General features: G+C 43.3%; 1 protein-coding gene across 1 annotated transcript in view; it reads left to right on the top strand.

Annotated features, from left to right (window-relative positions):
- The first annotated feature begins 1,279 nt into the window (after positions 1–1,279).
- LOC142068989 (butyrophilin subfamily 1 member A1-like) overlaps positions 1,280–13,782 on the top strand; it is a 31,180-nt gene continuing 18,677 nt past the window's right edge. The window contains exons 1-5 of the mRNA XM_075119100.1: positions 1,280–1,307; positions 3,991–4,119; positions 6,986–7,333; positions 11,006–11,287; positions 12,583–12,687. Coding sequence (XP_074975201.1) covers positions 1,280–1,307; positions 3,991–4,119; positions 6,986–7,333; positions 11,006–11,287; positions 12,583–12,687 — 892 coding nt within the window. The remainder of the gene's footprint in view (positions 1,308–3,990; positions 4,120–6,985; positions 7,334–11,005; positions 11,288–12,582; positions 12,688–13,782) is intronic.

Below are 13,782 nucleotides of genomic sequence, written 5' to 3'. Positions count from 1 at the left end.
ACTTGGATTTAAACTTGGAGAGTGGTCACTTTGGATGAGCTATTACCAGCAGGAGAGTGAGTGTGTGTGTATGGGGGTGGGGGGGTGAGAAAACCTGGATCTATGCTGGAAATGGCCCACCTTGATTATCATGCACATTGTAAGGAGAGTGGTCACTTTGGATAAGCGATTACCAGCAGGAGATTGAGTTTGTGTGTGTGGTTTTTGGAGGGGGGTGAGGGGGTGAGAGAACCTGGATTTGTGCAGGAAATGGCCCACCTTGATTATCATACACATTGTGAAGAGAGTGGTCACTTTGGATGGGCTATTACCAGAAGGGGGGGGGCGGGCGGAGGGTGAGAAAACCTGGATTTGTGCATCTGAAATAAATTGGTTATTCTCTAAGGTGCCACAAATACTCCTTTTCTTTTTACCTTAACTCTGTATTTCTTGGTTTTCAGAAGTTTGAGTTTTGTTGAACTCAGACCAGGTGGGGGAGATAAAATCTTTTAGGGGACCAACTCCTGTTGTTGAGAGAGAGGAGCTTTGGAGCTACACCGAGCTCTTCTTTAGGTCTGTGTTGCTGGAAAGCTTGTCTCTTTCCCCAACAGAAGTTGATCCAGTAAAAGATCAAACATCCTCCACCTTGTCTCTCTCATAGACCGGGGCCAGCACGGCACAGAGCAAATCACTTCTGATGACCTTGCTGTTTTGGAAGGTCACGATCTTCAGTGGGAAACTGTCACTTTATGTTAACAAAAGGGGCTTTGTTGTTGGTTGCGGGGGGGGGTTTGCCATTTATGATATTCAGCAGAAGCTTTTCTCTTTTTGAAATCCGGACTGGGCTGAGAGTCCGCTGTTCAGGTGACCCAGTTACCTGAATCCAGGCCTGATTTCAGAGAGAATCTGCTTCCTGCTTTTGCTGAGTCTAGTCAACTAAATAGTAAAAAAACAACCCCAAAACAAACCCCCTCCCGCAACAACAAACCCCCTTTATGTTAAATTTTAACACAAAGTTCCGGTCGTCCCCCCCCCAACTGGGGGCCCTGCGGGACTGGGGCTGTGTCTTTAAGAGGAGACTCTCCCCTCCCCCGGGACAGGGGTTGGACTGAGGCAATTTCCAGTTTTACTTTCACTGTCCCCGGGCGAAGGCTGCGAGCCCAGCGCACGTTTATCGATCGGAGCAAACCCCGTTTCTGTTCACAACCTTCCCCGGAGAAGCCCCGAGACAAAACTGCAGCTCCTCGATCGCCAGAATGAGCTGAGCCGCCTCCGTGACCGACGGGAACAGGCACCGAGCATGGGACTGTCCCAGCCAGAGGAGCCAAGTCTGGCCACACCCGGGAGATGTTAAACTTCTCAGAAGACCCAACCAGGTGGGTTAATTTGCTCCAGAAGGACTGTTTCTAACGTCTAATGCACCAGCCTTATTGCTGGGACAGATTATTCAAAACACAAGGAGTAAATAATCCTGTGAGAATTTGTTTCTCTCTTTCTGGGAACTTGACAGTACATCTACGTTCAAAGTGAGGGACTGTCACATACATTGCGGATTGTTTTCACAGCAATGTAACACGAGACTTTTACAGCTTGTTGAATTCGTCATTTCTTTGTTTTGCTGAATTTTATTCAAGAGCAGTGAGCCCAAGACTGTTCTTGGGGGAGATCTGTAACTTCCTCTGTTTTGAATACAGAAAATTTCCTGCACCAAACCCAGCGGCCATCAGTCTCGTTTTCTGCCTCTTGACTGCGGGGAGGGGGTGAATCCTTTTGTTCTTGTAAAAAATACAATTATGCTCACAATCAATCGAAGCAGAAAACTGCCTCCTTTTCTCCTCCTGAACTCAGTGGGAAGTGAGCATGTGCCTCAAGTTGATCCTGTGTTCAGGAGTGTCACTGAGTAGGGACTTCAGGCCATACTAAAAAAGGGAAATGTATACATTGTGTAACAGATTATCTCCTCCTGTGTGAAAAGCCATTCAAGGGGCAATATCATGAAGAAACCTATCGGAGTACAGCTATTTACCAATTATGTTTTTGTTTAAAACAATTTGCTTATTTTTCAAATTTCAATCACGTATTATTGAACAAAAAATTAGATTTTAGTTTTTCTTTTTTTCAGTTTTCATTTTTGCTCCCTTTCCTCCTTTGAGACAGGATAAGGGATGGGCGAATAAAATGTTTTTATTCCATTTGATAAAGGTTTCTCCTTTTGAATCAATTTGAAATATTTTTTTTAATTTAGCATCATTTCATTGAAAAATTAGAAACGTTAAAATAATAGGAAAACATCAGTTTTTAAAAAAAAGTCCAAAAGCCATTTTCTATTAAAAAAATTATTTTTGTTCAAACATTTTTGACCAGCTGCAGTGTTGTCAACTCTCATAACTTTTTGTGATTTTTATTTTAAGTCTCACAGTATTTGGTAATTTTCTGAAAGCCCGAATGCTCTAGTTATGAATTGATGTGAGAATCTCAGATTTCATTTCAAGTAAACATGAATTTCTAGCTTTTATGGTTGCAGGGGAAAGTTTAAGATTAAGACCTGAGTGCACACTCAGGGCTCAGAAACCAAATGGCAAAAAATAGGAACTCAAAATGTATTTTTTAAAATATTGATTTTAAGTCAATCACTTATATTTTTTGACCCAATTGTGATTTTTTTTTCAATTATGTGTGTGCATGATGGGGAGGGAGGAGAGGATTTTTTGGATTGATTTTCATAAAGAAACAAACATTTTAAAGCACAAAACAACCACAACAATTTACAACTTGCATATGTTCCCAAATACCACATTCTTCATGGATGCTCTAATAAAATTAAGGAATTATGCAGTTTTACAGCTTATCAAAGGTACAAGACCAGACAATCATAGGCATGGGAAGCAGGGGCGTGGGGGGTAGTACAGCGTCCCCAGGTTTTACATGGGGCTCCACTCCCGGTCCCGTGCCTGGGGCTCCCTTCCTGGCCCCGCATGTGGGGAATCCACTTCTGGCCCCATGTCCGCCACCTGCCTCAGCCCCTTGACCCCTGTCTGTGTCCCTGCACTCCTGGAGACACAGCCCTGGTCCCAGCCCCAGCTCTGAGGGGAGGGGGTGGAGGCCACGGAGAGAGGTAAGGGGGGCACGAGGTGAAAAGTGTGGGGGAGTTTCACTGGCTTTCAGCACCCACACTTTAAAAACTGTTCAAGTGCCACTGCAGACAACACAAGACCGGACAATACGACACAGACCGAACACGTTAGGGTGGGCCGGCGTTACACTGACTTTTGATTTTTGGATACTGTGGTTGGCAGTGCTGCTGCTCTGTTTTTGAAAGAGACAAACAAATTTCAGCTGTCTTCAATTATTCATCCAATCCAATGTATCCCACCTATTAATGTAAATCTTCAAAGTGCTGTCGTTCTTTGGCAATGGGGTCTGAAGGAAATGTCAGACACTCAGGGTGGATGAAAATTCATCTTTAAAAATGATTTTTTAAAAGAAAATTTAGATCAGAGGCTTTTCTTTAACTTGGATTTTTTAAAATTAGAAATTATCTTTCAAATTAAAATTATGACAACTGATGCTAAGGCATATATGTAATGTATAACATTCAAGCAGTACATGTTTGCTGGAGAAGTTTTAAAGAAAATAAGATCAATGAAGTGGTGGAACCAGAATTTGTTGAAGGGCTCACCCAGCGTTTGACAGCAATAGCCTCTTCTGCAAGTGCAGAGAAAATATTTTATTCATTTCAATGTACCCAACTAGCTCAGTTCAATGACTCGTCCATTCAAAATTGAGAAACCAGTTGGGAGTTGAAAAAGCAGGAAAGTTAGTTTTTCGCTTCCAACCTATCATTAAAAACAAGGTGTGAGAGGATGAGGTCTACCAGCTCTAAAAGCTTGAAGGACATGGTGACCAGAAACAATCCGTTCAATTCACTAACTACAGATAATAGTTCCTTTTTCTAACAAATCAGATTTGAATGCAAAACATGTTTTGGTAAAGTATTTTTCTCTTCCCTAGCCTGTTGTCCAGATCAAGTTACAGTGAAGAGGAAGGTTCTTTCATTCTGTCCTAGCTCCACAATGAGCACCTCTCTGCCTCATTTGGTCATTTTCTTCATTACTTATCACATTCACAAGCTGGAATCAGGTAGGAATCCCACTGGTCCTGCTGCTGGTTGTAGGATTTGTTTCATCGCAGTGATTTATAAATTGTGCCTATTCCACTCCTTTGTACAAAACTGGGGGGGAAAAAAAAAACCGAAAACCAAAACAACCCCCAAACCCACCCCTAAAACAAATTTCAGATTGGCTCAATATCAATAAATAAGTCTCCACTTCCTCCCCAGCACTTCTGGAGGAGTAATTCTCCACCCGCTGCATATGCGGCAACGCAGTTTCTCTATCTATCTAGATACTTATATCATTATAGTATCTGTGTGTGAGGCTGTATGGAATATGGGTGACCATTTATAGTAGCATTGATACCAATATTACAAAATCGCAATAAATCTTATACAAGATATGCCACAAGAAGTAATTCTACTGCTCTACACTGCGTTGATTAGGCCTCAACTGGAATATTGTGTCCAGTTCTGGGCACCACATTTCAGAAAAGATACGGACAAATTGGAGAGAGTGCAGAGTAGAGCAACAAGGATGATTAGGGGTCTGGAAAACATAACCTATGAGGGAAGATTGAAAGAACTGGTTTTGTTTAGTCTGGGAAAGAGAAGACTGAGAGGGGACATGTTAACAGTTTTCAATACCTAAAAGCTTGTTATAAGGAGGAGGGAGAAAAATTGTTCTCCTTAACCTCTGATGATAGGACAAGAAGCAATGGACTTAAATTGCAGCGAGAAAGATTTAGGTTGGACATTAGGAAAAACTTCCTAACTGTCAGGGTGGTTAGGCACTGGAATCAATTGCATAGGGAGGTTGTGGAATCTCTGTCATTGCAGATTTTTAAGAGCAGGTTAGACAAACACCTGTCAGGGATGGTCTAGGTGGTGCTGGTCCTGCCATGAGTGCAGGGGGCTGGACTTGATGACCTTTCAAGGTCCCTTCCAGTTCTATGATTCTATGTAAGGTATCAGTGGAAAAAGCATGATTTGCTAAATATGATAAGCTTGTTTATAGGTATGTATCATCTTTGTATGGTGAGATATAAATATGTGTGGTATATTTGTGTGTCAATCTTGTGCTGTGCATTTGGGTGACACCCCCAGACAGTCCAGCATTAGCACTATCCGGCCCACTTGATGGCCCATCAAAGGCAATCAGCTGTAGAATGAACCATTGAGAGAAGCCCGGAGCTATGAGTCAGCAGGACATGTAGACAAGTATCAGAGAGGTAGCCGTGTTCCTCTATATCCACAAAAACAACGAGGAGTCCAGTGGCACCTTAAAGACTAACAGATTTATTTGGGAAAAGCTTACGCCCAAAATAAATCTTAGTCTTTAAGGTGCCACCAGACTCCTCGTTGTTTTTCAGGACATGTAAGGACATGCCTATGGACAGGGGACTCCAAGTACCTTTTTATGCCCATGTGCTGTGAGTTTGTGTTTGGGACAAAGGATGTACACGCCACATGGCAAAGGATATAAAAAGGCAGCTGCATCTTCTCCGTTTTGTCTGCAGTCCTGCTTCTCGCCTCTGGAGTAACTTCCCTACAAATTGAAGCTTTGAACAAAGGACTGATAGACCCATCCAAGCTCTGGATGTGTTCCAGAGGAACTTTGCAAGCTAGCAAATTCACCAGTGCTGCTAAGAACCTGATATATGGATTCTGAAGTCACTTTCTTTCATCTAATCTATCTATCTATCTGATTGCTTTGACCATTTAGCAACTCTCTTCTCTTTCGTTCCTTTTGTTTTCTAATAAAACCTTTAGTTTTAGATACTAAAGGATTGGCTGGCAGCATGGTCTTTTGGGTAAGATTCAAACTAGTATTGATCTGGTAATGTGTCTGGTCCTTTGGGGAATTAAAAGAACATTTTGTAAAGTGAATAGAGTTTTAAGTAATGTCTCACTGTACTGAACCTATTCGCTGATTGGGAGCCAGAGATTGGAATGCAGTAAAGGGGGCTGTGTGATTTCTTTTCTGATATCCAGTGTAGGGGATCAGGAGCACAATTTGTGACTGGTTGGTGAATCTAACTATAGTGTAAACCACCAGTTTTGGGAGAAGCTGCTCTCCTTTTTGCAGCCTTCCCTGACCTTGGCATTTCCACTGTGGGCTGCCCTACGCACCTCGGGTCACGCTGAGCATCCTAGTTCACATGCTTGCATCCTCTGTGACACAATCCTTTCTCAAACACCAAGGCAACCTGGCCTAAAGCTGAAGTGATTTGGCTCAGTGAGGCCAAGGCACGTGGGTCCCAGAGTTGAAGACCCTTTACTGAAAATGTCCTGGCAGTGACCCCGTCTCACTAAATACAGGTGGAGGGGGGCAAAGGAGGTTAACTCAAGAACCTCAGCTGATCTCAATGAAAATTGTGTCCTCATACGAGGTGAGAGGTGGTGGTCTCCAAAGAAGCCGGGTCCCAAAACATTCGGGTGAAATTCTGGGAGATTTCTGTTGACTTCAGTGGAGTCAGGATTTCATCTTTTCATCCTTCTCATATTAAAACCAATGCTGAGAAATCACATCAGAAATATAGTGACGGGTCGGAACAGATCACAGAGCTCAGGTACACAGTGCATATACTCAGGTCACCCTGTCCGTTCACGGGGCACTGAAATGGCTCTGTGGCATGTCAAACTAATATATGGGGAGTAACCAGTGACACCTATACATGAGCTGGCCTGTCACTTATTAATGTAACTCTTCCCCCCCACCCTTTTCAGTTTTTTCTTATTGTGCCAAATTTTCAATGTTCAGGCTGGAAATTTGCATACCACGTGTCTGCTCCAGGCTGAATTTTTGGAAAGTTTGAACCTATTGAATGAGTCATGATTATATTTTATTTTCTCTCTGAGGTTGTTCTCTTTTTGCTTTGGTGTATTTCACAGCTGAGTTCAGAGTGATGGGTCCTGGTCACCCTGTCACTGCCATTGTGGGTGAGAACATTGTATTACCCTGTCACCTGACCCCCAGGATGAGCGCTGAGAACATGGAGGTGAGATGGTTCCGATCTGAGTTCTTTTCAGTTGTGCACCTGTATCATGGAGGAAAGGATCAGAATGGAGAGCAGATGCCAGACTATCATGGAAGGACAGAGCTTTTGAAAGATGGCATCCAAGATGGGAATGTTTCCTTGCAGATTCTTAATATCAGACGCTCAGATGAAGGACAATACCACTGTTTTCTTCAAGATGGTCCTTCTTATGAAGAAGCCCTATTGGAACTGAAGATAGCAGGTCAGTTGCTCTAGTCTGTATTATCTCAGCCTGGGCTGCAGTTTTTGTTCTTTTCTACTGCAACGACTGTGACTAGCAACTTGTGAATTATTTTAGAGTAACACAGGGTGACTAGATTTCAGCACACAACCACATTCAGACACTTTGGAAAATATGCTGAAAACTTTCCCAACGTTTTATTAAAGACATTTTCAGAATGGTCAAGAGATTTCCTTTCCCAAAAGATGTTCTTGACTAACTCCAAAAGGAGGGAGAGAAAGGAGGGAAAAGACTTCTGGACAAATATGGGCTTGGTTTACACGAGAAGAGTAGGTCAGCTGAACTAGGTCACTCAGGGGTGTGAAAAACACATGCCCCATGAGCGACAAAACTAAGCTGACCTAAGTCGCCATGCAAGCAGGGCTGGGTCAACAGAAGAATTCTTCTGTCAACCTAGCTCCTGCCTCTCAGAGAGGGGTGTCACCTGTGACACCAGGAGAAGTCCTGCCCTTGGTGTAAGTAGTGTCTACACTGAAGCACCACAGAGGTGAAGCTGCGCTGCAGTAGCCTCTCACGTGTGGACGGCCCCTGGTCTTCCAATTCCTCTGCCGTCGTTCTGAGGCATGGCTAAGGTGGGACTGCCAGGTGTACAGGCCTTCTGACGTGGTCACTACTGGTGATTATTTAGGAGTGCAGTCAAAATCACTTGCAGCTTTCTCATTGGCTGAGGCCACATAAAGGTGGGGGAGGGACAAGTTAAGTATTTACTGCTAGCAGATGAGGCCGAGCGTTTGTGCCCTGCTGCTCTGACACAGGAATCATGGAGCCAGTTAGATTGATTGATTGATTTAAAAAGAGAACAAACAAAATGTTTATCCAATATACTAAAATCTGGCTTTTTGAAAAATTCATATTCCACTAGGTATTTAAATGAAGTGGCCAGATTTCCAAAGGTGTTCAATGCTCCCTTGCTTTTCGGTGGAGAGGACAATATCTCTCCTTATTCAGTGAAATTATTTTAAATATTTGTTCACATGTTTTCCTGTGTCCATGCGTATTGGGAATTCATAGAATCATAGAATCATAGAATATCAGGGTTGGAAGGGACCCCTGAAGGTCATCTAGTCCAACCCCCTGCTCAAAGCAGGACCAATTCCCAGTTAAATCATCCCAGCCAGGGCTTTGTCAAGCCTGACCTTAAAAAACTCTAAGGAAGGAGATTCTACCACCTCCCTAGGTAACGCATTCCAGTGTTTCACCACCCTCTCAGTGAAAAAGGTTTTCCTAATATCCAATCTAAACCTCCCCCACTGCAACTTGAGACCATTACTCCTCGTTCTGTCATCTGCTACCATTGAGAACAGTCTAGAGCCATCCTCTTTGGAACCCCCTTTCAGGTAGTTGAAAGCAGCTATCAAATCCCCCCTCATTCTTCTCTTCTGCAGGCTAAACAATCCCAGCTCCCTCAGCCTCTCCTCATAACTCATGTGTTTCAGTCCCCTAATCATTTTTGTTGCCCTTCGCTGGACTCTCTCCAATTTATCCACATCCTTCTTGAAGTGTGGGGCCCAAAACTGGACACAGTACTCCAGATGAGGCCTCACCAATGTCGAATAGAGGGGAACGATCACGTCCCTCGATCTGCTCGCTATGCCCCTACTTATACATCCCAAAATGCCATTGGCCTTCTTGGCAACAAGGGCACACTGCTGACTCATATCCAGCTTCTCGTCCACTGTCACCCCTAGGTCCTTTTCCGCAGAACTGCTGCCTAGCCATTCGGTCCCTAGTCTGTAGCTGTGCATTGGGTTCTTCCGTCCTAAGTGCAGGACCCTGCACTTATCCTTATTGAACCTCATCAGATTCCTTTTGGCCCAATCCTCCAATTTGTCTAGGTCCTTCTGTATCCTATCCCTCCCCTCCAGCGTATCTACCACTCCTCCCAGTTTAGTATCATCCGCAGATTTGCTGAGAGTGCAATCCACACCATCCTCCAGATCATTTATGAAGATATTGAATAAAACCGGCCCCAGGACCGACCCTTGGGGCACTCCACTTGATACCGGCTGCCAACTAGACATGGAGCCATTGATCACTACCCGTTGAGCCCGACAATCTAGCCAGCTTTCTACCCACCTTGTAGTGCATTCATCCAGCCCATACTTCCTTAACTTGCTGACAAGAATACTGTGGGAGACCGTGTCAAAAGCTTTGCTAAAGTCAAGAAACAATACATCCACTGCTTTCCCTTCATCCACAGAACCAGTAATCTCATCATAAAAGGCGATTAGATTAGTCAGGCATGACCTTCCCTTGGTGAATCCATGCTGGCTGTTCCTGATCACTTTCCTCTCATGCAAGTGCTTCAGGATTGATTCTTTGAGGACCTGCTCCATGATTTTTCCAGGGACTGAGGTGAGGCTGACTGGCCTGTAGTTCCCAGGATCCTCCTTCTTCCCTTTTTTAAAGATTGGCACTACATTAGCCTTTTTCCAGTCATCCGGGACTTCACCGTTTCGCCACGAGTTTTCAAAGATAATGGCCAATAGCTCTGCAATCACAGCCGCCAATTCCTTCAGCACTCTCGGATGCAACTCGTCCGGCCCCATGGACTTGTGCACGTCCAGCTTTTCTAAATAGTCCCTAACCACCTCTATCTCCACAGAGGGCTGGCCATCTCTTCCCCATTTTGTGATGCCCAGCGCAGCAGTCTGGGAGCTGACCTTGTTAGTGAAAACAGAGGCAAAAAAAGCATTGAGTACATTAGCTTTTTCCACATCCTCTGTCACTAGGTTGCCTCCCTCATTCAGTAAGGGGCCCACACATTCCTTGGCTTTCTTCTTGCTGCCAACATACCTGAAGAAACCCTTCTTGTTACTCTTGACATCTCTGGCTAGCTGCAGCTTCAGGTGCGATTTGGCCCTCCTGATATCATTCCTACATGCCCGAGCAATATTTTTATACTCTTCCCTGGTCATATGTCCAACCTTCCACTTCTTGTAAGCTTCTTTTTTATGTTTAAGATCCGCTAGGATTTCACCATTAAGCCAAGCTGGTCGCCTGCCATATTTACTATTCTTTCGACTCATCGGGATGGTTTGTCCCTGTAACCTCAACAGGGATTCCTTGAAATACAGCCAGCTCTCCTGGACTCCTTTCCCCTTCAAGTTAGTCCCCCAGGGGATCCTGGCCATCCGTTCCCTGAGGGAGTCGAAGTCTGCTTTCCTGAAGTCCAGGGTCCGTATCCTGCTGCTTACCTTTCTTCCCTGCGTCAGGATCCTGAACTCAACCAACTCATGGTCACTGCCTCCCAGATTCCCATCCACTTTTGCTTCCCCCACTAATTCTACCCGGTTTGTGAGCAGTAGGTCAAGAAAAGCGCCCCCCCTAGTTGGCTCCTCTAGCACTTGCGCCAGGAAATTGTCCCCTACGCTTTCCAAAAACTTCCTGGATTGTCTATGCACCGCTGTATTGCTCTCCCAGCAGATATCAGGAAAATTAAAGTCACCCATGAGAATCAGGGCATGCGATCTAGTAGCTTCCGATATTCAGAAATTCCATTGTTCATTTATCCCTTCTACATGAGCAAGTGATCTTGAGTGGGAGTAATGGATCCACAATCTATCACTCATCCTTTTTTAGCTGTTAAGTTACCCCATTGATTTATCACACATTTACGTAATTTTCCTCTAGGTTTGGGCTCCAATCCTCTCATCTCTGTGGAGAGTCACCAGGATGGAGGGATCCGGATGGTTTGTCAATCGGCTGGTTGGTATCCAGAGCCCAAGGTTCTATGGCGAGATCTCAGTGGGAAAGAATTACCATCACTCTCTGAAGCAAAATCCCTCAGGGATAGTGGCCTGTTTGAAACAGAAAATTCTATTATTATAAAAGAACGTTCAAACCAGAACCTGTCCTGTTTGATCAGGAACACCGTTCTCAATCAAGAAAAGGAATCAACAGTTTATATAGCAGGTCAGTTACCAGCTAAACCCACACACTGAAATCACCTCCATCAGAAACAAAACAAAACATAGGAAACAAAGAACTGAAGCATCTGTTGTGCATATTTTACAACCTACCTAAAAACAAAGAAGTTCAGAAACTGGTACCTTAACAGGGTCACAACTCAGGCAACCTGATTGCCTTAATTTTGCACATTCAGAGTTATCAGAGTTTTGGGTTTCATGTAAATTTAATCTTCACTCTGATACTCCTGAAACTCTTACTTTCAAAAAAAAAAGAGAGAGACTGATTTTGAGAAGAGTTTGTTCTTAAAAACTTAACTTCCCCTCAGTGATTTTTTTTGAATGTAGCAATTTTTATACCATCGTTTGTTTGCTACCTTTTCTATAAGTGAAATGTCACCAAATGATGTGGGCTTGTTTCTGTTGACATTCAGTGGGACTTGTGCTCATAACTCACTTTGCCTTTGTCTACACACACAAGCTGCCCTGATTATCTCCTGAGTTATTGATGAAAACCCTTGTTTGAATGCTCTTATTTCAGTTTCAGTGTCCTATATATTTAGCGTAAGTTAGTTCCTTACTGATTTATACTAAATGGATAAAGGACACTATTAAGCTGATTGAGAAAACCTTAAATTGTAAATCAGTTTAGTTAAATTGGAGCAATCCTCTTACATGGTCAGCTGTGGAATCAGTGTAACAATGACTGCATGAGTGTTACACCAATTTCACGAAACCAGGGCACAAATCCTGTGTGGAGAAGGCCTTAGGCATGTTTGAAATGCCCACCCTGGCTAGATGATGTAAATGCTATAAACACAAGAACAGCAAAAGAAGATGAATCAATTTCTAGCACTTAATGTTTGGATTCATTGCAATTATGATGCATCGAAATAATTGAGGAAATTATTAGTGACTCACCAAACTATTCTAACGACTTCTGCAATTTCTGAATGTTGCTGAACAGTGAGGACCAAATTGTTTGCTGGCATAACTCCACTGAAGTCAATGAGGTTTTGTGAGCAAAGAATTTGCCCCTCAGCTCAATAAAGCTCTGAATAGCATGACTCAAACCAGGCCTGTTCATTCACTGGTTGATCAGTGCTAAAGCTGTGTTGGTTGGAGTAATTTTTAAAATCAGGTTTTGGTCTTTTGTGCAGCGTGGGGGGGGGGGTCCATGTTTTCACTCTTACTTCACATACGTCCTGCTGGGGACTATTTATATATTTACATGCAAGAGAAAAAAAATTAGTTTTGTCCCTGCCTCCAAACTAATGCAAATCCTGGGGGTTTATTTTTCAGATTCCTTTTTCCCGAGGGTGAATCCATGGATGGTGGCTCTGAGTGTGATTCTCCTGGTTTTGTTTGGTTTCATTGGCCTCACTGTTTATCTATTTAAAATAAAAGGTAAATGTCACAGGGGAAAATTTAGTGAAATTAACAAGAAATTTTCTTCTAATAAATGAAAAAAGGGAAGAATGAAATTTTACACTGGGCCAAGCAGGGGAAGCACAGACGTGCCCTGTGCTCCCCGCAGCAGAAAACGTTACTAAGGTTCCCATTTGCTCCAGGGGGCAGTGATCTTCATCGGCCCTTTACAGGCCCAGAATATTTCTCCCCCAGAACTGCCTCAGTTAAGCTGAATGGAGCACTTGGGGAAGGGGGGGGGGAAGAGTGATCCAAAACCTTCCCCACTCCTCACTCTTTTCTGCCCACTTCCCACCCAGCTGTGCAGTTATTCCCTCCTCAGTCCCCATGGACAAATTTCATCCCAATAGATAATATTAAAAAAATATACACAGTAGAAAAGAGGGGTCTGAATAGACATGAGCTCTGAGACTTAACCTGAGTTCTGAAAATGGTGAGGAACAAGAAGTCAGAGATGGAGAAGGGAAACCTTTTTCTCCTGGTGTTGAGAACATGAAACCCTCAAAGGCTCATGAATTGTATAATCACTGTGCAACTTTCACGAAATGCAGACAACTGTATAACCAAGGGAAGAATGCTCCTAATAAGAATTTATATTTATTTCTGTTTATTTTTAATGGAACAGGATATAGAAATCTGTAAGAGTTGTGCTCTTTCCTCCAACAAGTAAAACTTCTGTACAAATTTGACTCCTCATAAGGGTATTTCTTTGTTTTTCTGTGAATTTTTGGGGTGGAGTTTTTTTAACCAGAAAAAGATGAAAGCCCAGATACTGCATCACTAACATCAGTTAGATCTTTGCCATTGACTTCAATGAGTGTAGGATTAAGCACTGAATGCACAAGTCAAATTGCTAAAAAAATAATGCTGATAATTTGAGGGCCAGAAATTCGAGTCTGCACCCCAGAGCTCCCAGCAAAGCCAATGGGAATGTGAGAGATAATACAAGAAGCAGGATTGGACTCTAATGGATAGATTTTTAAAGGTATTTGGTCAGTTAACTCTCACTGAAATCAGTGAGAGTTAGGCTCCTCAATGCCTTGAAAAATCAGACCCTAATTCCATAAGGAATTC

Source organism: Caretta caretta, chromosome 14, assembly GCF_965140235.1.
Source record: "Caretta caretta isolate rCarCar2 chromosome 14, rCarCar1.hap1, whole genome shotgun sequence".
In the NCBI taxonomy this organism is placed as follows: Eukaryota; Metazoa; Chordata; order Testudines; family Cheloniidae; genus Caretta; species Caretta caretta.
Note: the sequence above shows the minus strand (reverse complement) of the source record. Positions and strands in the feature narration are given on the sequence as shown.